General features: G+C 37.3%; 1 protein-coding gene across 1 annotated transcript; it reads right to left on the minus strand.

The window, feature by feature from the left end:
- Window positions 1-220: 220 nt before the first annotated feature.
- LOC306862257 (UDP-N-acetylglucosamine transferase subunit ALG13-like) lies at window positions 221-15,894 on the minus strand (the record flags this gene model as incomplete). Its single annotated transcript, XM_079405007.1, has 24 exons — window positions 221-899; window positions 2,437-2,620; window positions 4,458-4,498; window positions 4,583-4,678; window positions 4,818-5,001; window positions 5,086-5,157; window positions 5,429-5,487; window positions 5,590-5,625; window positions 7,106-7,250; window positions 8,646-8,790; window positions 9,464-9,574; window positions 9,705-9,948; window positions 11,438-11,553; window positions 11,630-11,730; window positions 11,896-11,960; window positions 12,055-12,163; window positions 12,237-12,306; window positions 13,478-13,640; window positions 13,774-13,855; window positions 14,421-14,493; window positions 15,139-15,185; window positions 15,333-15,383; window positions 15,481-15,564; window positions 15,775-15,894. 24 exons carry the CDS (start codon window positions 15,892-15,894, stop codon window positions 616-618), a joined length of 2,682 nt encoding a protein of 893 aa, XP_079261133.1. The 3' UTR covers window positions 221-615.
- Between the last annotated feature and the right edge of the window lie 11,419 nt (window positions 15,895-27,313).

Genomic DNA, 27,313 nt, shown 5'->3' on the forward strand with positions numbered 1-27,313 from the left:
CACATCACAATTTAAAATAACTTAATTTTGATATTGTAAAATGAAATTTATTCCTGCGGTCAAAGCTGAATTTTCAGCATTATTACTCATCTTATATAATTTGCTATATTTCAGAATGCTTTAAATATAAAGTTAATTTCTCTCATATAAATAAGTTTCAGCTTGTAACCTTAAAATGGATTTGGAAACAACTTGATTTGGTTTCTTATTTTTTTTATTTGTGCAGCTATAAGTGATTTTTTTGACACAGAAAACAACAGACAATGGTTTCCTAAGGCTTGAACTCCTGGTGTGTTGCTAAACGGCTACATTCTAGAAGTGTGCAAACATTTGTAAAAGCAAATGAGAAGGGAACTCTAATTACATTTAGAATCATGTCACCTTTTAAAATCCTTAAATAATTAGGGAAAAAATCCAATATGCGCTTATTAAATGTTAAATGATGTTGATTGGGGAGCGAATGTGCGGGGTGGTAAAAGCACACCTACTCTGTCCTGCCTTTCTGTTTAAGCACTAAGTAACACAGCAGGATCTCTGAATAACCATTCGTCTGTGAAAACAATACAGAACTAACAACTGAACATAAACAGGAACATTTCTGCTGGTAAACGAGACTTAGACAAACTGTGAGTGTGGCAGATGTGTGGGGTGGGTGGGGGTGGTGATGTAGTTAACGGGGGGGTGAGAGGACGAGGGGCAGTATGTGGCGTGGTGGATGCGGGGGTGTTGGCTGGCACCGGGCGTCCAGGGCGTGAGGTAGTGGTATGTTGTGGAGAGCACAGGCATGTAGGGATCATAGGAGGGGTGAACGGGCTGCTGACCACACTGCTCCTGCACCAGGGGGTAGAACACCGTGCCGGGGACCACCGAAGGAGGGCTTTCCATGGCCAGAGGGGTGCCTGAGGAGAGGAGGGCATGGGTGAGAGTGTACTAGGGCTGCCCTGATGAAAAGAAAATTCTCTCTAGTCAACTAGCAGTCGTTCATTTAAGCCATTAGTCGACTAATTGCACAATTTACATACATTACTTAAATATATACATCGAGCTTTTAAAATGTAGTAGGCCTTTCACGATTCCTTTATTCAATTTAAGTAATCCATTATAAACAATTCTCGATTGCATGTTGCCCACGCCGATTAACCAGCAAAATACCAGAAGTGGCGCATTCCACAGATGAAAATCCATGAAAAGCATTGTTAGACCATTTTTCTAAAGGCACCTCCATTTCCTGCGCTAATAGCTTCTTCACTCAACAAACACTTGGATATAGGGATGCATCGATCCGATACTCAGTATTGGTATCGGCTCCGATAGTGGCATTTTTTACCAGATCCGGTATCGGTCAGATGAGACCGATCCAAATCCGATATTGTGCATATACTATTCAATGTTATTGTTAAGCCCCCACGAAAGGCACAAAAACATTATAAAGCACCATAAAGTGTCCATGCACTGTATTTCAAGTGTTCTGAAGCCATTCCATAGTTTAATGTGAGGTACAGATGAATATTTAGCCTAAGTCCAGTTCACATAAACTGTTCTCTCCACTGTGGCTGTCTGTCATCCTCCATTTAGTATTCAAACTGCATGTTGCGTTTGGTTACTACAGTCAAGACGATGAAACTCTCTTCAAGAGCGCACAAAAACTGAGATTTAAAACTTAAGAAAAGGCTCAAATTATCACACAGACATGGTACACTATGCATCAATATCTCTTCCCTTTCTGCTTTTAACTTTTCTATGCTGCGCGCTGTGACTCCGTGCTGCTTCATGTCGCATCATTCTGTGCACGGGATGTGCACAAGCGCTTTGTGCCGCTCTGTATTGGAGCCATACCCTTTTGTATTATAATACTTTTGAACAATGAAAGATTATTAATAGTCTTTCTTGTTCTGTCTTATGTATCATATGTTGCTGCCTTCATTACTGTGCAATACATTTACAAGATATGTCTTTTAATTTTATAGTATATATTTATGTATAAATATATACTTGTTTTTCATGAATGTATTTTACAACTATACAAACAACAAGTGGTGTAACCGTATACAATAACTTATTTGTTCCCCACTAAATAATGTTGTTTCACTAAATATTTAGATTTGATCAAATTATTGTGCACCCATGATTTTTCTAAAGTATCTTTTGTTGTTTATAGTGCACATTTATCCAAGTTAATGTTAGAGGGACTGGCCATGTAAAGTTGCTACTACTTGCATGTTTCAATTTCAAATGATAAGCCATATTTGAGGTTGATGAAAAATAGGTGAACGTTTGGATTTCTTCCCAATATACTGTAATTACCTCAATGACAAGCTCTTAATCTGTCCGTCTAAGAGACTAATACAATTTTGGCTGACTAAGAGTAGATGTATGACAAGCTCAAGATGAACGTGAAAGCTGGAAATTTGGAGGTTTGCGGTAATGATGCTTTACCATTGCTGGCCATGTCTCCTTGTGGATGCGGGCACATGCGGACAGGATCATGGTAGGCCTGGGGGACCGTGTGGTCAGCAGTGGGAACGGTGCTCTGGTACGGCTGGAACTGAGCCTCTGCGATCTGCTGCGGATACACCTGCTGCATGTGCACCATAGAGTGCCAGTAACTCTGCTGATACCACTGGAACAAATACAAAAACATCAGTATGTCACATAGAAAGCAATTAAATATGTACATTGAGGACAGTAAGCCACATTATTTGGATTCTGCTGACAACTGTTATTGTTACTTTAGTATTATTTGACCTGGAATATGTAAGGGCTCATGTACAAACACTGTCACAAAGTGGTTCAATACTGTTTATGCATTAGTGAATCAAGCCAGTGACTAAATCAACTTCACAACACAGTTCCTGATATTAACGTGAAAAACTCTTCTATATAATTTTTTTGTATACAGAGATTGATCAAAGATCATTCTATTTATAATTACTGGATCAATTCAAGAACAGTGATTTGATTTCTGCATTTTCACAAAAACTCTTATTGTAATCAGTGGCTACGTTTACATACAAATAATCCATTAGAAGATTGAAAAGCCTTCATGTAAACACCTTAAATCAATCCAGTTGAGCTCTATCCGAATAAAACTTTGATCGGATCAGAAGGGGTGGTGTAGACCTTTTCTAATCTGATTAGGAGGACATGTAAAAACTCGACTGGATTGAAAACCAAAATTAGAAAGTACTGTGCATGTGCAATGATATAGAAATGGCATAATGATGTATGATGCATGGAACGAGCTGTTTTTGCAGAATGAAGTGTCATACTGTAAATTACTCATGTTATTCTAAAATTCTCCTTCCACTCATCGTCTGTGAAGTGGAGCAGAACAATGTCCCATAAGTCCTCACTTCATACTCCCATCCACAGAGGGCTTGTTTTGGCCACAGGAATGGGCGATCTTACAGCTTTTACAGCTAAATAAAAGCATGGCACAAAGCTTTATGTGCTCGTTCTCCCCTAATTAGAACCAGAAATGGATAAATATCAAGTCTGCTATTTGTAATAAAAGAACCGATGGTAGGAGAACAGTATTTGCAAACTCAAGATCAAATCCGATATTGAAGCTTGTGACATACACCGTAAATGCACACATCAACTTGAACACTTTGTTTAGCATACATGTAAAAAGTACATTCGGATTCCATCAGAATTATTAAATTCCATTTGAAAAGAAAGGTGTCCATGTAAATGTAGCCGATGACGGTTTACATTGCTTAAAAGGTCTTATTTAAATTATATTTTCACTGTTAGTTACGATGAAAGTATTCGATCATTGCATCATGTGCTCAGCAGACATGACTGTTTGGCTATAGTACAGCGCTGCGACCTTTGATGCAACTGGAGTAGCAGTATTAGTATCTAAATATAATGCTATGATCAACACTTTTCATTATTAGTTCATCTCATCATTTCATATGCAAAGATGTTAGCCAATCATAGGATTGAGAGTTTACATTTAGGTCTCAGCAGAAATGCCCCTTCTAATAGAGGCTAAATTCAGGGTAGAAAATTACCATTTACAGTGTATAAATTATGATTTGTTTTAGTTTTTATTTCTTGATGAAAAAAAATATATACTAAAGATTATAAGTGGACTGAAGGAAAATTATTTAAAAAAAAATGCGTTTCATTAAGTCATACGTTATGACTTTTGTCAGTATTGTTAATACTGATGTACAGAATTTATTTTTTTCTGTGCACTCATAAGACGTCACTGCATTTAATAGTTATAGATGCACATTATGATTTTTATCATATCAGTATTAATAATTCCTAATGACTTCCCATGCTGCTTTTGTTTAATAAAAATACACAAGAGGCCACATATTACTGAAAATGAGGCAAAGTTTGAGTGAGCTACGCCTAAATGCAAGTCCAGAACATTGCATATGCTGTAAGTCTCAAGAGGTAAATCTCAATATGGAGATCAAAAGCAAAAATCACCCACTTACCTGAACCCCCAAATTATAGTAGTACTGGAGCACTTTGCAATCTGTGGAGAGAAGAAAAAAAAATAAAAAATTACAAACACAGAAAATAAGCACAAACAGTAGACAATGAGGTGGTTCCCTCTGACCTCTTGGAAGGTCACTGCCATTGGGGTCATAAGAGTAGGGTGGAGGCGGCGCCATGGCGACAGGTTCTCCCAGCTCATTGACAAACCACGGAACTGCTCAGGAAAAATGGCATGGATAAAACTAGACACTGTTCCTCATTAGTCGTTGTGTAGAGTCATCTCCTTCGCTAACATTAGTATTTGATGACTGTAGATGACAATCACTACATTAATTTAAAAAGCCATAACTGTATACCAGGCCTGCCCAGAACATTCTGGGGTGGTGGCTGTCCAGGTGTTAAGATGTTGTTGGGCTGCAGTGGGTTCGGGGGGGTCTGGGAGCTCCCAGTGGATGAAGAGGAAGAGTTTGATGTGAAGATTGCAGCCGGGGCAGAGTTGATTGATTGAGAAGAGGAGAGGACAGACGACTTCACAACCACCTGAAAAGATTGAGTTACACACGTCCCCTCCAAGGCAGGGCAAAACTGTGTAACAAATTTATGAATACTGTGAACAGTGCATGCCTGTTGTGAGTAACTGTAGGTAGCGACACCCTCTTGTGGTGACCCAGCACGAGAACCTCCTTCCTGAATGGTCTGCAAAACATGTCAAAACTCAATCTGATTAGCAATCTCTATTTATTATAAAAGTACTTTTAAACATTTCCACAATCACTCATCTAATGAGTGTGGTCACATTTTCTGTATTATCAAATAAAGGGAAAACAAAGTTGGTTCAGGAGAGCTTGTGCAGAGCTGTCAGAGCACATCTACTCTACAAGAGTTCTCCCACTGGAACTCTTGTCAGCTACAGTATTAGCATTTTGGTGGACATTTTTGACAAATGAAAAAGTTTGGAAGACAGTACCAGATTGGTGGTAGACTCTGCTGCTGCAGCATACACCGATGGACTCTGATATCCTGCCTCTGCAATACACAAATGTTTTTAATATCAGTGCACACAGGATATCATGACAAGAGTATAAAGCTGAAATTTCACCAACATAATGTAGAGGTTAATGAACTAACCTGCGGCAGAGTAGATATACTCCTCAGAGTATTCACCTAGTCAGGACAAACAGTTAAAAATTAACCGCCATCCATCATATCACATATGGGCTGTGTCAAAGCCTGGTGAGCTGCCTACCAAGACAGTACTTAAAATGTTTGCGTACTTCCACTTTTCAGCTTTAGCATTAAAACCAACAATAATTCAATGCAAATTCAATGCAGCAGAATTTTTTTAATGTGCAAATCATTACCATCAGTATATGATAAGATCAAGCATGAGTTTCAACTTTCAACAGTGTCTAATTCTTTTTCTTCATGGCCTTTGTCTGAAGTGGTGAATAGAGAACTGAATGTCAGACCTTGCTGAATACTAAAATGGAAGAGGACACGGTGTAGGTCTATTAATAAGAATAGAGGAGGAAATTTGTTTACACTATTATCAGAGCCAGATTTGACAACGTACATAAGCAAAAAAGCGATACCTGAGCGAAGGGCACTGAAAGAGTCTATGATTCATGGTTCCATCCAATTCAAAATATATTATACCACAAATATTGATGACTAGAGGTGTCAGTATATACCAGTATTAATGATGTGGAGTACTAACAATGCCGTTTACGTAGATGAGGTGTTCTCAAACTTTTTGGGGCCAGGGACCCCATACAGGGGAGACAATTTTCCAAAGATCACGTTATAATTATAACCGTGATTAAGCATAAGCTCACTACAATTTGTACTCTTAGATGCCACTGGATCTTCCGTTTTAATATTTCTATAACGTTTTTTTAATGGTTAAATTAATCTGTAGTAATCAAAAAGCATGTCTAATTATACAATTTAACAATTTCTTAGAAGTTTAACAAGAATGACATTTTTAGGGCCCTATGAAATTGATTTAATGATAATGATTTTCCCTCAAATTCTGGTTTTATTGTTTTCCATTTTAATTATTATTTTTTTTATTCATTTTGAAATCTGTGTTTGTCGTTTAAGTTTTCTGGATTTATGTACAAATTTATTACCAAAACTGGTGGTAATCAAATGAAAGCATAAATCATAAACTTAAAAATAAGCCTCTAAAATGTAAATCAAATGAAAACCATTGTTGTGAAAATCAAACTGTGCTGGAGTTTGTGTAGTAGTCAAAACTGTGCCATTTATTCACATGAAGACTTTATATTTATATAGCAGTCTTTTTGTGGTTTAACATTCACAGACAGACAGTAGTCCATATTGCAATTTAATCAAATGCACAGCCATAATTTGGATTAATTCATCCCAAATTTGCATGAAATTACATGCTATAGAGTAAATTACTCTTATTTATTTTTATTTTTTTTTTGACTGGATTCTGTCTGTGTTTACTAAATCATAGGGCACTAAAATTATTTTACGGACCCCCTGACTATGGGTCACAGACCCCCGCAGGTGTCCATGGAAACCACTTTGAGAACTCCTGATATAGAAAATGGACCATGTGGGTAGCTGTCAGCTCATTTGTTTTTGACAGAGCCATGAAACATTTAGGCTGTACCTTGATCGCCAGCATTACTCCTCTCATCAGGGTCCTCCTCTGATGATGTCATGGGCTGTTTGCCTGAGGGAGGAATTGGACTGGGAACTCTTGGTACCCAATAAGCAGTGGCCCCTGGAACCATGGGGCTGGAGACTGCTTGACCCTTCAGATACACACAATGAGACAGACAGAACAGTGATCTTGGTGTCAAAGCCTAAAAAGCCTCTTCTGCCCTACAAAGGCAAAAGACCTTAACTCGCCAGAGTGTGAAACTGAGAAAAATGACTTCAAAGTTTTTTATTTGTCCAGAATAAAAATTGTCTAAATTAATTATAGGTAGGATACTGGAAATTTGGCAATTAGATGTTTTAGTAAAGAAAATAATCTACATTAAAAAATTGTGAGCTCAAACTTGTTTTTTTACCCCTATTTTGAAGTTACTGTACTCTGCCTTTGCATTGTCTGCAAAAAGTGAGAAGTCACACCAAGGCAAAAGACAGTAACTTCCACATTATCAATATTTGGTTGCAAATTTTGGATCACCATTTACAAAATCGTTACAGTAAAACGTGATCATTTTGCAACCAATTTATTTGCTATGCTCAGTAATGTAAAAGAATGCTAGACACAGCATAATTGCTTTTATATTGACTTGAATGAAATAGCCTAACCTAAAAGAACGAATTGTGGATTGATGTGAATGCCAGCAAGCAGGAATAATGCTCAGAATGCTTGTGGATTAAACATCTCCGACAACGTTCATCTCCATGGATTGATTTTATCAGGTTACAAGGAAAGGTAGGATATGGATTTAATTGCAAACTGTTAGTAGGCTACTGATTTTATAATTGATCGTGCTATGGCATTCGAGTCCACACACGTCCAACTAGAAGTGACAGCCTGGTGAATGATCTGCATTATTTATAAAAAATTTGAAAAAAATCTTTAAAAATGTTATTCACTTTTATATATTGCTGCAAAGGTATCCAGTCTTTACAGGGCTTTGTTATATGGAGCTGTTTGGTAGATCGCGATCTATCTCCAAGCCGTAAACGTAACTTCATTTTGACGCGCAGTTAAACAAAGGCAGAACGGCATAACTCAATTTGAGCGTTCCGAACAAAGCGAAAGAGCCGTAACAGGTGTTATACGGTGTTCTGCCTTGGTTTCCTCAGGGCTTTTCGAAGTTACGGTTGAGACCACCCATTATTTTCTCGGAAAAACAACGAAAGAGACTCAAGATACTTATGCACATGATAAAGGATGTCTTGAATGTCCCAAAAATATCATTAACTAATTTAAGTTTTTTTCCAGTGTTCACACCAAGGACAAAAGTATAAAATTTTAATGATGGTCCTAATTTTATGTGAATAGGGAATCCACCTGACTTTAAAGAGCTTGAACATTTCAAGCTGCATGACATCACTGCAATTCGTGCTTTTAACAAACATAATGGTATCGTGCGTTGGTGCAGACGCTAATACACATAGTTATCGTTCTTGGTGTAAACAGGCCTTATTACTCCCAACTGTTAGTGAAGTAGAACTGGGTGTCTCACTGGTATTGGCGGGAAGGCACTCTCATCAGTCTCCTCAATTTCATAGAAAGTGATACTTCCCTCTATGTCTTGGGTTTCCTCTCCTGGCTCAGGAACACAGCTCAGACACTCTTTATTCAGAGAGTGCATCTGCCGCCGACTCCTCCTATACAAACACAGTTGCACGGTCAGCAGCTGAATAAAAGAGGTTTGCTGAGAAAGAGAGATTCAACTGAAATATCTTGCAATATTGAAAATGCAATGGATTCACAGAAAACCATTTTACACAAAGGAACATGATTTTGAAAGCTGAAAAGTTTTGTATAAATGCATTTTTTTTTGCCCAACCTTCCAACTTTTTTAGTGAGAAATTAGTAATGATTATTCTTACTGGGCAGCCCAAGTACACGAACAGTCTTTGATAGCATAAACATTCATATTTCTTTGCTTTTTTCCCAGAAATCAATTGATTAAAAAAAAAAAAAAGAAACTGGAAATAATTTGGAAAAATGTCTTCATTGCCATTTTCTATGCAACGAGCTTTCAAATGGAAGGCAAACAAAAGGGTAATGACTTTTTAAACATTATTTCCAAATACTTGTTTCAACAGGAAATGTGTAAAAAGCAAAAGTGCACTTGTACAAGAATTTCATAAAGTCTTTAAGTCATAATTCCTAATTTCTCACAACCCATTTTTTTAAAGTTGAAAAATTATTTAAAAAAAAACCTAGTTACAAAATATATTAAAACACTATTATTATCCATAGGTTAATTATAATGCGTGTCATTTCTAACATATACATCAGAAATGGACAATGCTAAAGTAAATGTTTTCTTACCGAGACCTGAACGAGTAGTTATCAAAACTCTGGTAGCAGCGCTTGCTGGGACTGGGATAATAGGCTAGGTCTGGTCCAATAAGATGGTGCCTGTTCAGGAATCGGGTCGAACTTCTGGCCAAAAGTCATGTGGTGAAAACCCCCCCACAAAAAACAAAAACAGATCCAATGAGTAAGGACAGGACATATGTTTAGAAGATAGAACAATGAATAAGCATCTGTAAAGAATGTGGTGTCTAACCTGGGTGGGGCGTAGCCACGTGGTGGTCTAGGTGGATGGTGAGGTCTGTAGTGTTCATAGGCCAGACCTGCAGGAGGTGGAGCGGAACCGTGTACCCCTGGAGAACGGACAGGATAATTGTTTCCTGGCCCAGGCTGCAGACGGGGAGGTAAGCCAGGTTGAGGACGACTGAAAGACACTGCCATCAACATCTCCTTACCACGAGGTTTCTTGAAGTACCGTCGCCGTCCGCGCAGCTCTGGGTCTTTAAAGAGGAAAACTTTCATGACCCAAGAAATATGCAATCTGATCCGTTTATGTGCCCTGCTTATAACTCTGGTATCTACCGGTAATAGACCTACACATTGATCAGCAACAACATTAAAACTACCTGTCTAATATTCTGTCTGTCCCCCTTATGCTGCTAAACAGTCAATGCATTTACTCTACAAGACCTCTGAACATATGTGGTATCTAGCACCAAAACATTTATAGCAGATCCTTTAAATCCAACAAGTTTTGAGGCAGGTCTCCATGGATCAGCATTGTTGACCCAGGAATTGAGATCTGGGGAAATTTGGAGGCCAAGACAACATTGAACTCTTTTTCCATGTTCCTCAAACCACTCCTGAACAAGTTTTGCAATGTGGCAAGATGCATCATCCTGCTGAAAGAGGCCATTGCTACTAGGAAACACCATTGCCATGAAGGAGTGTACATGGTCGGCAACAATCTTCAGGTAGGTGGTACATGTCAAAGTAACCCAAAGTAAAGATTCCCAGCAGAACATTGTTCAGAGCGTAGCACCACCCTAACTTCTTTCCACAATGCAAGACATACACACGCAGCTATCCATCTGCTCTAAAAGCATGATTCATCAGACCAGGAAACCTTCCTCCATTGCTCTATGGTCCAGTTCTGATGCTCCATTGTCCATTGTAGGCGCTTTCGGTGGTGGACAGAAGTCATCATGGGCACTCCAATCGGTCAGCAGCTATACAACCCCGTATGCAGCAAACTGCCATGCACTGTCTGCACAGACTCCTTTCTATCATGGCTGGCAATAAGTTTTCAGCAATTTGAGCTACAGTATCTCCTCAGAGTGATCACACCATACAGACAAGCTTTCACTCCCAATGTGCATCTATGAGCCTTGAGCGCTCATGACCCTGATGCTGGCTTGTCCTTACTTGCTTCATTTTCAGTAAGTACTGACCACTTCATACTGGGAAAACCTCAGAAGAGACTTGCCATTTTGGAGATGCTCTGACCCAGTCTAGCCATCACTATTTGGCCCTTGCCAAAGCCACTCAGATCTTTTCGCTTGGCCATTTTTTCCTGCTTCCAACACATGAAATTCAAGAGCTAACTGGTCACTTCCCACCTAATATATCCCACCCCTTGTCAAGTGCCACTGTAATGATATAATCAAATGTTATTTACTCCACCTGTCAGTGGTTTTAATGTAGTGGCTGATCAGATCATAGATGTACAAAGTATATGGCAGGCTAATATTTGACCACTGTCTGAAATATAATAAACAATGCAAGCATTATTTCAAGCATAATTATGCAGTTCACTTTAAGATAAACACTGCATGCATATTCAACTTAATATTTTAGCATTTTAAAAGTTCAGCTGTTTTATATACAGTAACAGTACATACACATTTAATTACACAAAACAAGTAATCACCCACTAAATTAAAGATAAAGGCTGTACATCCCAATACAGATTAAGTTGAAGAGGCAAACCTATTTCTCCACGGTACTGCTCTGGATGGTTGTAGGAATTTCCTTTTCTGCTTGGTGTGATGTTCCAGGCTGGCACAGGATTCACTGGCTTCAGATTGGTCAAGGGAACCAGGTGTCTAAAACATCAAAGAGGATGTTTAAACATTCTCAGGGATGTCTGCCTGTGAGAAAGTACAGAAAGACACAACTTACTTTTCCCCAAGTTCCTCAATGAACACGGTCACCGCAGTGGTCTGAGTCCCTACTTCTTGAATGAAGGCATTATAGTACTTCCCTTTTGGATCCAAGCGGACCTGGGAAACAAAACCATGAGCATGACAGAGGCTGCAGGGACATGAAATGTTTCAGAAATAGGATTCATTATGGAAAAATTCATAACGAGAGTGTTTTATCAAAAGAAACGGCATGCCAGTTTGCAATATGTTAGCATTTAAACCTGATGCAAGGTTTTGTCCCACCTGACACTTATCTCCTAAAAAATACTGTCTGCCAGCAAACACCATGTAATCAGTCTTCTGTAGCTCTATAAACACAGAATTATCACAAAGCACATCACAAAATCATGCACACATTATACTCCTAATTTAGGGTAAGAATCATTTAAAAAGTAATCCTACCTTTGCGGCTGTCTTGCCACACGTCAAACTCCACGTTACGGTACAGCTCTGGCTCTAAAGCCTTCAGTACCTTGTACGGCAGTGCCAGTCTTCCTGACCCTTCGGTGGCCTGGAGTAGAGAGATCCTGTCAAATACTATTGAACGTTTAACATCTTAATCTCTTAAATTATGGTTTAGCCACCTTCTGGTCCTCAGCTCCAGCTTTGTTTTTGTCTTCTGAGCGGCTGGGACCACTCAACTCCCATTCTTCTCTGGAACAAAGTCATGCTAAGTACATAAACTTAGACATTCTTTGGTGAAACACAAATGGAATTCTAAAGAATGGAAGCATAAAGTGACCAGCAGTGTTGGAAAAGCTACTTGCTCCTGCCTGTAACTTGTCAAGCTACAAACTACTCATACTTTTTAAGTTTAACTACCATCCCGCAGATTTGCTTTATACAACGTTAGAAAGATCAGGCCCTTTATTTCAGAACACGCTATACAACTCCTTGTTCAAGCTCTTATTCTGTCCAGACTGGACAATTGTAATGCTCTCTTGGCAGGTCTTCCAACCAGTACTAACAAACCTCTACAATTAATAAACAATGCGGCTGCAAGACTTCTTTAATGAGCCGAAAATAACGCACGTCAAAAAAAAAAATCCTTGCTATGTGTACTGCGACAGGCTAACCAAGACTTGTCATAGCACTTGCATTTTATTGCTCTGTTGTTGGTTTTGATTGCTTCTATTGCCCTCATTATCCTGTAAGTCGCTTTGGATAAAAGCATCTGCTAAATGAGTAAATGTAAAATCAACCTACTATTTTGGACAAAGTACAATACCATTCAAAGTTCTAGAATCTGTAATATATAAAAGCTGCATTTATTTGATCAATACAGTAAAAAAAAAGTAATGTGGAATATAATCATTTAAAATTTAGTTTAAAATGTCATTTGTAAAAAGCCTTTACTGCCAGTCTATTGATCAATTTAAAGAATCTTTACTGAATAAAAGGCAATACTTCCTTTTTTAAATGCATTTCCTCACATGAAGTAATCATATGCCTTGGAATATAGTTGCAGAAGTTGTATGGACTACTTCTGTAGGCATTTCTTTTTTGGGGGGGGGTACATTTTTGGAGCTTGACAGTCCCATTCCCTATTCACTTTCATTGTATAGTAAAGAACAGCTAAGACATTCTACTAAACATCTCATTTTGGTGTTTCATGCGAGTCTGAATATCATGAGGATAAATAAACGACAGAATTTTGACTTTTGGGTCAAACATTTGCTTACAATCTATACTCTTAAGGCATATGAGCTTTCAACATTTCTCCACGAGGAAAGAACACTGTATTTTAGAGGTAAGCAAGAACAACAAAAGAGAAACATATTAAGGAAGACAGAGACTACAATAAAGACAGGAAACAAGAGAAGACCTCTGAAGGCGGTCTTCTGGGATATCGTATCCTGCGTCCTCACTGCACATAGACTGGCTGTTTCGGTATCTTCGTCCTCCTCCTTTGAATCCCTCCAGCGCCACCTGCAGCTCTTCTTCCTCAACTCCCAGAACACAAGTGTACAACAGTTCATACAAAAGCGCTGAAAAAACAAAAGCAGCACATATACCATTCCAGTACTGTAATGTTACAATAAAGATACAAAATGTTTACTGTTTGGGATTGTTCAGGATTCATTATACACATGTTTTGGGCTTGATGAACTGCTAACTCACCCTGACATATTGCAGCATCCACTGGATAGTTCTTGGGGTAAACGATGTCATAGTGGCCGTTGTTTGAGCAACACAGCAAAATCTGTGGGGTGGAATTCAGGATGGTAAATGTGCTGGGAAATAATGAATGCTGCACAAATTACACAGTACTTGATCAACAAAGTAATGCTTACGCAAAGAAAAAAAAATGAAACACTAAAACACTGTGTCATCTTATTTCTTCACATTTCAAAAGAGAATTATCTGGTGGATGGAACCAGAACAGAAGACTGTGTGAATGCTGCCAACCAAAAACTGATCTCAGCTTCAGACATCCCACCCGCATGATATACATTTTGTGCACAATATATCTAGAGCTGATGGATTCCACTAGATCTTCTTTGATGGCCACTATGTAACTTCTGGAGTCAGGTGTCCAGCTTTCCGGGAGTCAATGGAAGAGCTTACTGCTCAGATTCATGGTGTCAAATCTTTCATAAATGTTCAGATAGTGGCAAGCAAACAAAACCTCCACAAGCAGCTGTGTATACTGCTTTATTATACAGAGTTATTTCTGTGACACAGCAGCTGCGGTTAGTTCATGGTCAGAATAGTGAAACTAAATTAGAACTTGAATGTGAACTAACGGAGATGAACCAATTCCTCACCTTAGGCAAGTTGTCCTCCTCTGCAATCTCAGTTGGCGGCTTACCTGGATACCTGTAAATGACAAAGCACCGCCTGCGCCAAAGACCATTCACATGAGAACACGGCCCAAAATTCCACATTTTAAATCTGAATGCATTCAAGTAGATATAGTCCACATGTACTGCAACAGATAAAGGAATAGTCTACCATGTTTTATTTTAAAGCCATTTGACTGCTTTTCTTCCATGGAGCACAAAAGGTGAATTTAAGTATGCCCTGGCTCTTCTTTTAAATATAACGAAAGTGAATGAGAACTGGGTCAGTCAAGCACTAAAATGACAAAATACATTTCTCATAAAAGCAATCCACAAAACTTGAGCACTTTATTCCAAGTCTTTCAAAGCCTCATGATAGCTTTGTGTGGGAAACAACCCAAAAGTCAACATTCATTGTAGCACCACAGACTTTGGTAATAATACAGATTTTGTAGTCCATTTGAGACATTTGGTGGATGTGAAGATTAACAGTTTTGGTCGGTTTATCACATAAAACTATCAATGCGACTTAGAATACAGCACAGGAGTCTCCTTTTTGTCATTTTGAGACCTCACAGCATATCGATGAGAGAAGCTAGGATGTCCTTCAGAAATCATACTCGTGTTCCACAGAAGAAAAAGTGGGTTTGAAATCTCATTTTTTTGATAATGGCTCAAGATTAAAGGAGAGGGATGCAAATACCTGTACAGTAAAGACAGTGCTTTTATTTCCACTTGACCTGTGGTTTCCTATTGCATTTGGGATATTAAAAGGACAGCATTTTTTTTAGTTATTCTGATTCTTGAAGCATTAAATAAAATCCAAAAAAATAAAACATAATATGCATTGTTAATATTTTAGTGACAGCAGCGAGATGAAAGGCCCTGAACACAAACCTGGGGATCTTCCAAACGTTCCAAATACTTCTCAAAAGATCCTTGAACAAACTGAAAGACATGGAAAAACCATAACACAACATGTTATAATGTTTAAACTTAATGACAGTTTGTACAAAGGCTTCTGATGTAGTTTGAATTCACTCACAGGCTCGAAGTTGCATCGGTTTGCCTTGATGAAGTTGACACACTCTTTCCGTATTCTTTGATGGTAATTCTGGGAGTAATAAAGCTTATAACAAAATAAAACAAATTTAGCAGCATGTATCAAAACACCAGGACAGGTACTTCATTGGAGAGGTATAATCATAAAAATGTCGTCAAGCTACTAATTTTACCAGCTATGCTAAAGCATACACCACTTTCAAGAATTCATACTTTCAAAACTTCTGGAAGTCACAGATAAATGTACGTTATTGAGGTATATATCTATAAAATGTACCTGCTCAGAAACAGCTCGAAACAGACAGGACGCGTCTCTAGCCATCATTTTTCGGTAAAGCCCGATGCTGGCCAGATACTCGTCCATGTTTACAAAATACTTCTTCAAGGCTTTCTGCATCTTCAAGAAATAATAAATAAAAAACAATACACATACAGAACTTCACGGCTTTCCGAATAAAAGCGGAAAAAAACTGTGAAGGTCGAAAGTTTCCTTTCGGTCTCGTGAGTGACACAGGTGCTGCAAATGAAGCCTAATTGAAGCGCATCACTCTCTTTTGGCGCGACTTTACATTTCAAAACTGTTAGTCGGCTACATTATGACAACACGCAGAATTTTGAGCTAATATTAAAGTAGATTTATTACACTGGGGGTGTCTGGTAACCCTTTCAAAAATATGATTCATATATTTAATTGGAGTTTGGTGCCATCGGCATTCAACTATAGGCTAGGTAAGTGGATTTCAATTCGATTTAATTAAATTTAATTATTATTCGGAGACTAAAATTTCTATGTGAAGGCTAATATAGAGAATCAGTTACAGATTCTAGAGGCTAACGAGTCTGTTTTTCAAGGATTTTTTTCTTTAAATAAATCCTGTCAGTTGCTAGGCTCCATTATTATATTAAAGCGATTTGTAAACAAACACATAAGGCAGTGTTTTAGCTATAACAACAATTTATTGTATAATAAAAAATGTATTAGCCTATGATAATAACCCTGCTGAAAAAAACAATAGAATCCTGCCCAAAACACAATAGAAAATGTAATGGATTTAATAGTTATAATGGGATTTTTATTGGTTTTAATGGAAACTATAATGGTGTCTACTGGTATGTGATGGATTCTATTGGTGGGATGTTAAATCCTATTGGAAAAATGCCCAAAACACACTACAAAAAGGAATTTTGTAATGGTTTTACTGGAAAAAGCTAATTGTTTATAATGATGGTGTCCATTGGGAAACTATTGTTGTTGTTTTTTTTAGCAGGTGAACTTTCTAATAATAAGTTTCTACTCCAGTTGTGGAAATATAATCGTTTAAACAATGGATCTTGTTTCACGCATTTATTTAAACATAGGCCTACATTAAATACTGAGGAACAGGTCCAGTCAAAATATAATGAACTTGTAATGTAGCAAAAGGCCCGATCTATGCACTTTGAATGAATGAATGAATGGCTTTCCTGTGGTAAATGTGGCTGTTTACCAGATTCACTGAAGTCTTTCCGCGGTTGAAACACTCTGTGAGCGATTACATGAGGCCTGTGGCCTGTACATTTCAGGAAGTTGTACAGTTTTTTTTCAGCATCCCTTCTGATGTAAGAAACTGGAAGTGGACCGGTCGCTTGTACTGAGGCGCTGCAACTTTAGTAAGGAACAAGTGACGTGACATACGGCCAAGTATGGTGACCCATACTCGGAATTCGTGCTCTACATTTAACCCATCCAAAGTGCACACACACACAGCAGTGAACACACACCCACCGTGAACACACACCCGGAGCAGTGGGCAGCCAATGTTGCGGCGCCCGGGGAGCAGTTGGGGGTTCGGTGCCTTGCTCAAGGGCACCTCAGTCGTGGTATTGAGGGTGGAGAGAGCGCTGGACATCCCCCCCCCCCCCCCGCATATAATTCCTGCCGGCCCGAGACTCGAACCTGCAACTTTTGGATTACCATGTCTAACCATTAGGCCACGACTTCCCATAAAAGAGAACCAAAACGCAATTTACTTTCATTTTAGAAGTAAAAAAGATTTGTTGCATGGGAGGCGCTCTACAAATAAAATGCTATTTCAATAAGTTCTTCATCGACCGAAAACAGACCGATTCTTGGTATATAAGAATCAAAATCGATTAATCAAATGACAATCGATCAAAATTGAGAAATCGATATTTCCAATCCTAGTTGCTAGGCTGTATCTTTACTAGCCTAACTGTTCGAACTTATGGTTTTCCTAAAATGGATGATCAAAATTCGGAAAAATCAATTTAGGCTTATACTGAGGGAATGTTTAATGAGCAAAAGACTATTCAAACTCCTACTGTCAAATCTAAACTTATGCCCTTTTAGCGTCCATTCCATCTAATATCTGTAGCCTACAATACATCTATCTGAGTCATGCCAGAAACATGTTAAAGTAAGCTAACAACATATAGCAATTGCATAGCAACACTCTAGCAACCACCCAGAACACCCTAGCAACCAGCCACAACAACCTATAGATCAGGGTCGTTGCTAGGAAGAGATAAGTGGCTTATAAAAGAGATAAGGGGTACATCCCAATGTAAACTTGGGGTACGTAAACTTATAGCACTGGTGCTACAGAGGGGAAAAGATTTGTAGGGCAGGCCACACAATTGTAGCACAAGAATAAAACATGTTACCATCTTTAAAAACAACCACAAGTATTGCAGTTCATCACTTAAACAGGACATTAATGTTCTAATATTACTATATAAAAAATGAAACAAAATAAGAAATGTTATAATAAAACTTTCACTTTAATATACAAAACAGAGTATTATTATATCATTGTATTTTACAGAAAACTGCAGGCTGATCTGTTAACATGCAGCCATTCATTAGAAATCTTTAAGGTTTTATAATAAAAAAAAAAAAAAGTAATTCCTTGTCAGGAAATCTTAGATTTCTTCCTGAGAGGAAGAAATAACCGCTGTACACTTCTCTACACTGGAGAAAAAAAAACGTATTGGATGTTTACTTACAAGTTCTTTAGAGATAAGTATTGTTGTTTTACCCAACATCATGGGCAAACGCTGCTAAATGCATTCATTTAGACCGAATTTTGTCCAACGGTAAATTGTAATCTTCTACAGCCAGCAGCTTATGGCTTTCTAATGGATTTCTACTACTTGTGGAACAAATTAAGTTATTAAACAGATTTTATTTGGCAAGTCAAACATGTTCTATCTTCAAAAAGATCAGGGGATTTTGACTAAACATCAGAGCCCCCCACCACCACACACACACACACACACACACACCTCTGGGATGCCAATGTTATAGATAGATGCACTATTGCACTATTAAATTCCACTTTGACTGCATGTTGACTTTATTTAAAGCGGTGTTCTTCGGAGAATCCACACGGTGGCGCCAAAGCTCGCGATGAGAGACGAGATCTCAGTGCCGTTAAAAATTGCTATCAGTATATGCATATGTTTTCGTTAATATTACTTCTGTAGCGTCGCATCTATCTGTATTATAAAACCTTTGTACATGAAAAACGTAATGTGATTTAAAAAAAGAAAAGCATGGCGGGATGATTCGTTTAAATATTTGTCAAAAGTCACTTGATTGTTAATACATTTGTAGTTACTCTACTGCATTGTCCTGCAGTCTCAGTACTTGAATGTCTACAAAACAATGTATAAAATAATCAATTATTTTTACCCTTAAAAACATCACACTTTTAAGAATTTCTGTTCTAAATCTAGTACAGGTTAAATGACTTTCCTCTTTGTTCATTAGATAAACCAAAACTAACATTAAGTAATAATAATAAAACAAGTCATACAAGTTATTATTTAATTTCTCACCATTTATTAATGATGCAAATGATCAATAGTGAACAACTAGACCAGGACTCCCCAATCTGGTGATAGACATTGTTAAAAATATATGTTTATAATAAATAAAGCAAAGATTTTTGGAGAGTTTTTTTACAAGAAAATGCTATTTCAGTTTTTGTAAAATTTCACATTTAATTCAATGTGCTGCTTGCTTTTCTTTATAATTGTTTTTAACGCAGTTTCTCATTGGAAATTGTTTCTACACCAATTTAGTATTTTTTTTTCAGTGTACTGTAAAGATTATTATTTTTTGACATTAATAAGAATGAATGATAATGTTCTTTAGCAGTATAATTGATTGTTTTTCTGGTAGTGCTCTGGATTCTCTCCTTTCGCTAAGGACATGGAGTGAGATGCTGCATATTTGCCTAAAAGGCCTTTGACACCAGAATCATTGTAGTATCTGGTGTCGTCCCTTCCCCCTTCAACTAATGGATGGTCAAACACTCCGGAACTCAATCCTTATAATGAAAATACTGCATTAATTTTATTTTGTGATGTGTCATTGTAATTCAAGAGATGTTTTTAATCTTCAGATTGCTCCGGCACAAGCCATTTCAAAAATATTTGGCAGTAGCCCATCTCGCCCCACATGGGTGTATGCTCCTTTTATTGAATGCCGTTTGTCAGAGGTGGACATTAAAAGCTCCCCTTTATTTGAATAAACGGTTCAAGGTTTTTTTTTTTTTAAAGCCACTGTAAAAATATGTAAATTGATCCAGGGAAGAACACTTGGCTCACAGGTAGTCTTTCATATCTCGATGTTGTCCATTACAAAGTGCATCTCCTTTCCACTTTTTCATGTCATCTTGTCTTTATTGGCAGGTTGTGAGCTGCTCTCTGATGATGAGATCGTGTTAGTCCGTCCTGCGCTCTCCACCGGAGATCCTGAAGAGGATGTGATGGACCATGAAAGGTAAGATGATTCTTCAAGTGATCAGCATACAATGCCATTTTCAGTATTACTGCAATGCTTTGACATCAAATAAATGCATATGGCCTGTAACCACCATAGACATTTATTCAGAATAGTGGCTGCTGATCAGTAAGGGTTCTTCAATAAATATTAATGTGATCAAAAAAATATAGTCATCGTTACATTCATTTTACGTTGTCATTAAAAAACAAACAAAAAAAAAACAGATAAATTAATCTTTGATGACAAGGCAAGGTTGTAAAATGTCATGTGGTATGACTATCTAAAAATGTAATATTTCATGAATTATTAATTCATAAATATATATTTTTTATTTTCATTTTCAAAAGTATAACTAGAAATGTGCACATGTCTACAAGGTGTAAGTAATTTATTGACTTTTACTTGATATTTAGAAAAATGTTCAAATCATTAAATTGGAATTTAATTGAAAATGGCATAAGTTTTTCTAAACCATAAGAAAACCAACATGTAGACACTATACGCCATTGAGCCGCCCCCAAATCGTGGTTACATTCTTGATCCGGAATTTATCATATATGCACAATAAATGCAGATGAACTTAACTTTAAGTCTTATTAAATCACAAACTTTCATTGCTTTCAGAAGCAGTGGATATGAGATCAAAATTAGGCCACAGACATTACAGCCTTCCTCCATTATAACCATGTTTGCTTTTGCTATACTTTTATGGTTTTAAACCCCTGGTGGTGAGCTATTCTGGTGTTATTTGTTCTGTAAAACATTGCAAATTTTCTCTAAGGGAGTTTTAAACATATTTATCAATGGGTATTTAGTAAAACATGCAAATTTCTGAAAAGCAGTTAAGCTAGTTTCCCTACGGCACCATTGAGCGCTTGACATTGCCGCCCATCTTTGTTTAGTGTTCCTCTTTATCTAAGTTGCCTCACTTACAACACTCTAATACTGCAATAAAATCCCTACCGGGTGCATGCTTGGTCACCTTGACATGCTGTTAAATTGCATTTGTGCTTCAGAAACTACGGATGTATCTTTCCCCCCATTAGGTGCTCATGGGATTGCTTTTAATGACACTTTGCTGATTTGCTTTCACTGTAATAACAGACAGCTTTTGTGACATCCACTGGCTTCTGCAAACACCATGCTAATCTGACCACAGAACGTGTAGCACAGCACCAGCGTAATTTGATTCGCAGCACATTGTGCTTACACGCTCCAAATCTGCCTTATGCCTGTGATATCAAAACACCTCGGCGTTGCTGGAGCCGCACCAAATGAACGCGGGGAAGAAAAAAAAAGCTCCTGAACCAGACGATGGACAGTGGGGGCCGAATGAAAGCTCTCAGAATCACTGTACGTACCCATCGGTCAAACAGTCCATTTCTTCCCTGACGTCGCTGTAGTCTGGCATACGAGGAAGATGGAAATATATGTGTGTATCTTGTGCAGTTTTTTAAATGCCCCTGAAGGTCTCCAGGTGTCCCATGAAAAAATGCATTAAAAATGTATAAATTAATAATTTATTTGTATTTGTACTGTTGTAATTGTGGGACACGTACCGTGTTAGAAGTGTTTTTTTTTTTTTTTTTTTTTAAAGGGGTAATATTTGCCCCCAAAGCAGGTTTTAAGGGCTGTCTTGACGTTTATGAGTGTATGTTTTCCTTTTTTCAATACTTCAATTGAAATACAAAATATTATTAACAGTTATGGCCTAGCAAATACAAAAGTAGCTGTAAATAATGTACGATTTAATTATATTTATCCTCTATAATATAATATTAATAATAATGTGTGTGTGTATATCGAGAGAGAGATAGATATAGATTTTTAGTTTTTTTTAAAGTTTTTGTTTGCATAATGTGTACTGTGTATATTTATTATGCATGTATAAATACGCACACATGCTTGTATATATTTAAAATTATATTTATATATGTTATATGAATATAAATATGTCATTCAAAATATGTTTGTGTTTTTATATATGTATATAATGTACACATACAACTTTTATTTTGGATGCGATTAATCGTTTGACAGCACTTATAAATATATATATGTGTGTGTATGATATGAATTTTACAGTATATAGGAGAGCAGAATAAGTCGAATATCATTTAAAATCTTAACAGTTGTCAGTTATTTGCAGCACACTCTCTTTCTCTCACTTGTATTCACTTTATCCATCACTGTTTTTTCCCTCGCAATATGTTTCTCCGTTTATGGATACAGGTCACTTTGCCACTTCTTTTCTGTCACTGTGAAAATAAGTTATTTAAAGCAAATTCATCATTGGCGTTTGGATTTAGTCGGCCCCTCCTCTGAGTGCTGCTCTGACACGTGTTTATACAGCTTTTATCCTGTCCCCAACTCTTTGCTGAACAGACACTTTTGTCATGCTGGCTGGTGAATTTTTTAACAGATCTCATGGCCACTTTCGCCTTTACGATTGCCAGGTTCACCAATTTACTGTAATGGACTGAAGTAGAGAGACTGTGGGTATTACAAATGATTTTGAGAGTGAAAGGAGAAAGTGAATGGAAAAATAAACAAGCAGATATAAAACTCTTTATTTGGAAGAGCCAGAGATTAATATTTCATAAGGGGCCGTGTATGTATCAAGCCCTTTTTTCACAGGCTGTAAAAAAAGTTCTGTGCTGTAGTTTGTGTCGTAGGCTATTAATGCATGCACCATTTTCAGATCATAGTATTGACTCATTTTTAGGGATGGGATGTTTTTGTACTTTTAAAGAAGTAGGTATTAGGAAAAAATGTCAATGTGCCAAAGAGAATTTCAATATTGAATTTAGTTTTATGATCCATTTGTATTTGCAAATGTACTTTTAATTTTTGAAGGATGTAAAGAAATAAAGAAAAATAAAGTTGTAAAAGAACTAGAGTTTGTGAAGTGATGCATTTGAACAATATTTGCATAAAAATATGTATGTTTATGCGAAATAAACCTATATTCTCTCTTAATTTTATGCGGTATACCTAATATGCACAGATTACAAATTACATTTATTAAACTACAAATATTGTGCATGATATTTTCAGTCTAAAATGCAAACATTTGGAAAGAGTTGATAATGTAGTAATTTGAGTTTAGTTTAACATTATTATGGTGAAACATAATATTAAATGTTTATTTACTGGCATCTTACCTCGCACTCTTTAACCAGTAAACTGATGCGTTGTGGCTTACTTAATTTGATTGACCATTCTGTTCATTTTGACATTAGACCACTGAGACTGACCACCATAAAGTGCTAGTTTTCACTCTTAAAAATAAAGGTGCTTCGCGATGCCATAGAAGAACATTTTTGTCTTGTTTCACAAAAGGTTCTTTGTGGCGAATATAAGGTTCTTCAGATTATAAAAAGGTAAGAAAGAGATGGTTCTTTAAAGAACCTTTAACTGAATGGTTCTTCTATGGCATCACTGTGAAGAACCTTTTAAGCACCTTTATTTTTAAGAGTGTTGATCCATTAAAAAGAACTGACTCAAAAGTGTGATTCATTTGGGAATCAGACTACACAGATCGTGCTCAGTTTTGCTCTCTAGAATCACTAGCAGTGTTATGGTGAGAGTGAATAATGCAGGAAATGCTCTCAAAGTATTTTAGTATGGTATTCTGGTTGTCTCAGGAGAAAACTGCATGTGTGAGAACTCTGAACAGAAACAAACACTATTTGGTTTCGGCATTAATATATTTTAAATGGAAAAGTTTCCACAGCCTTTTCCTTTTTAAAATCTGACATTTGGGTATTTGTCACAGCCCAGAGTCAAACCTGTGTTATCTGCATGAGCATAAAGTGATTAACCCCCCCGTTTCACAGACAAGGCTTAAGTCTAATCGCCGACTAAAATGTAAGTCTTAGCTGTTTCAACTGAAATAAACTTGCACTGACTGATCTTAAAATATATCAGTGCCTTTGTTTTGTCTCAAGATGCACCCCAGTAATGTTTTTTTTTCCCAAGTATGTTTATTAAAATGACTTAAATGTCCTAATTGAACTATGGACTAATCCTGGCTTAGTCTAAGCCCTGTCTGTGAAACCGGGCCTATATGTTTAAGTGTAAGATTAAGATTTTATTTTTCCATTTACTTTCTGATAGTATTTTTAATTTTTCTTAAATCGTGAGTTAATTTATTTTTATTTTTTTCTAGATGGTGACCCCAAATGCAAAGTCAGTTTGCATACATAAACAGTTTTTATGCATTTTATCACGAAAATTAATTGTGTGACTGTTAATATCTGTGACATCATCACAGTGGCTGTGTATCACTATAAATGAGCGCTTCTGAACCCAAAGGTTGCGCAGACGGCACACAGGCATGCTGGATAATTAGCGGCAATGACAAAGGAGCAGGGCGCTGAGCCGTGGTCTAATGCGTCGCTGGTGCCGGGACAGGCATGTGCCCCCAAAGCTCCAGTGCTGCCCCATTATTAATGAATGACCTTTGCTGATGTTAAAGGGTTTTGGAGCAAAATTAACGTCTGCGCTCATTTGTTGCTGTCACATTCCTTCCTTAACATTCTTCATGGTGTGCGAGAGATTGCTTTTTTTTTTTTTAGGTAATACTATTAACTCATTCACTTAAAAGCTCGATGAGTCGCGTTTGATGTATTCTTTCCGCATTCTGCTGTGACGTGCACTGTGGCATTGGAGTCGTTTAGTCTTCTAGTCTTCTTTCCATGGTGACGGTTTGTGATTGTTTTGGTCATTATTGTTGCTTTTGTTTACAGCGAGTGAGTATTCAGGAAGTGTAAACAGTGGCACACATCCTCATCTACCCAGAAGCCCCTCTACGGCCAGCCAGACAGAGCTCACGTCTACCTTACTTCAAAGAAAAAAAGTTCAACTCTGAACAGTTTCCTACTGAGTCTTGTTAAAAATGTGTGTAAAAAAAAAAGAAAAAAAGAGGCACTTCAAAGGACCGGTGCTGCTGACTGTCTCGAAAGCACAGAAAGGGATTTTACTGGCTTGTTCTAGGTTATTAATTTCCACTGCACCTCACTAAATCTTAATTAGTCTGACGATAAAGAAAAAGTAAACTAACAAAAACAACATAAGATACGGCTAATCTCCATGTAAAGTTAATCAAAATGTCCATCTGTAAATCGTCCAGTTGTGTTGTTGCCATTTGTTCAGACTCTGTTTGCTCTGAGAGGGATGATCGCGTTCACTCGTGCTCCGCACTGCCGCTTGAACTGAGGCGTTTATACAGAGATCCGTCACGCCACATCAGAGAGTGCCGAAATGCCATTTATTGTTTTTAATGTTTCTTACCAAAAGTAACAATATATAATACTGGAAGTTTCCAATGAAGTTCCACTCGTGCAGTGGTTAAAACAATGCTTTATTTTTTCGGTACACATGCGTACCGAACCAAAAGATCCGTACTGAAACTTTTCGGTACAAATATGGTTACCGTTACACTCTTAGTTCATATAAATTTTGGCACAATTGTAGCTATAGAAATTTTAAATTGTCATGCAAGAAAACTACAAAAGTTGATGAATCATCCTGAACTGCAGATTATTGTCCAATCAGATGCTCTTTTAGAATGAGAATGCCCCGCCCCCTAATTTCACCTGCCAGCAGGCGCCAATAACAAATAGCCCTTTGTCTTTTCCCAACTCATTGTTTAAACAGGAAAAAGTGCACTTGTTTGTGGAGTCATTTAAACAAATACGGAAAAATAAATAATCTGACAGTGGCCTAAAACTGGATTTTATTGTTATTGACCACTGATCTGGCAACATATAACTTGTCGTTTGAGTCTGATTTCATCACCAGTGTGAATAGCCATAGTGTCCATTTCTTTTCAGGTAAATTAATCTTGTTTGTTCTATTGGAAAGAAGATACTGATTAATGTAGGCTTTTTTATTTTGCTCCTGTTTTGCTCCTATTAGCTGAACTGGAGGTGGCGTGTATTTTTCTCTCTTGCTGTACTTGGTGCTCTCTTTCACTAAATGTTTATATTTATATGTATTTGTATATCTATGCCTGGAATGGCTGCTTATGAGATCATTTCTTTATGCCTTGGGGGAGGAAGTGTTTTTTTGTAGCGAATAAAAGCACTTCCTTCTCCCTTACAGGCCCGGATTTTATGTTTATCCATGTCGTGAGAAAGCTACCGCGTTGTAATGCCTTTTCCATAATTAGGCTGATGGCAGGAAACTCAAACTAAATAAATTGGTGTATAAATGGTGGAATGCGGTAAGGAAAAAAACACAAGACATACAGCTAAAAAAAGGAGGTAATTTGCTATGGAAAGCTGTCGTACATTTCCGAAAACCGACTTTTGGCTTAAAAGGACAACGTCCGTGTTGTGTTTGTTTGTTATCTTCATCTGTGTTGCTCTGTTACAGTCCTCCAGTGTTTCGGAGCTGAGCTGAAGTTGTAATTGTTTCCGTACTGCAACACTGTGCTCTTTGACTGGATTGTTTCCTGTGTGTAATCAGGCAGATCTATTGAACACTGATCACTAAGGTTTGTCAAGATTTAAAGCACACTTGAGTGGTTCTTCCTTGTCTGATTGGTGTAAATCGCAAATTCACATTGATCAGTGTTGCACATTTATTTCTTATCTTGTCATCACAATGACTGATTGACACATTCTCATTTGCTAAAATATTTTTATTGTGCTTCATGTTGTTTCAATACTTAAACATTTTTACTTCCATTAATGTTCATTTCTGCTTGGAACTGCATTGAATTTACGCCAAGTGATCATTTCAAACTAGGCCTAACGTAACATCTCCTATAACCCCTATGCTGCATAACGATATTGATAAATCCTAAATTAAAAGGAGAATTGGAGATTAGTGTTTAGATATCAGATATGTAACCGTATTAGAACCATATTTGAATGCAAATAATCTATTATTGTATGATTTCCTGTTGTTTACATGCATGCAACAAGATGAGTAATTAATTATCTGTCCCAGGTATCAGTGGAAGAAAAAATAAATGCATTTTTGTGATGCCATAAATGCAGCCTTTGATTAGCCT

Source organism: Barbus barbus (assembly GCF_936440315.1).
Source record: "Barbus barbus genome assembly, chromosome: 43".
Taxonomy (NCBI): Eukaryota; Metazoa; Chordata; class Actinopteri; order Cypriniformes; family Cyprinidae; genus Barbus; species Barbus barbus.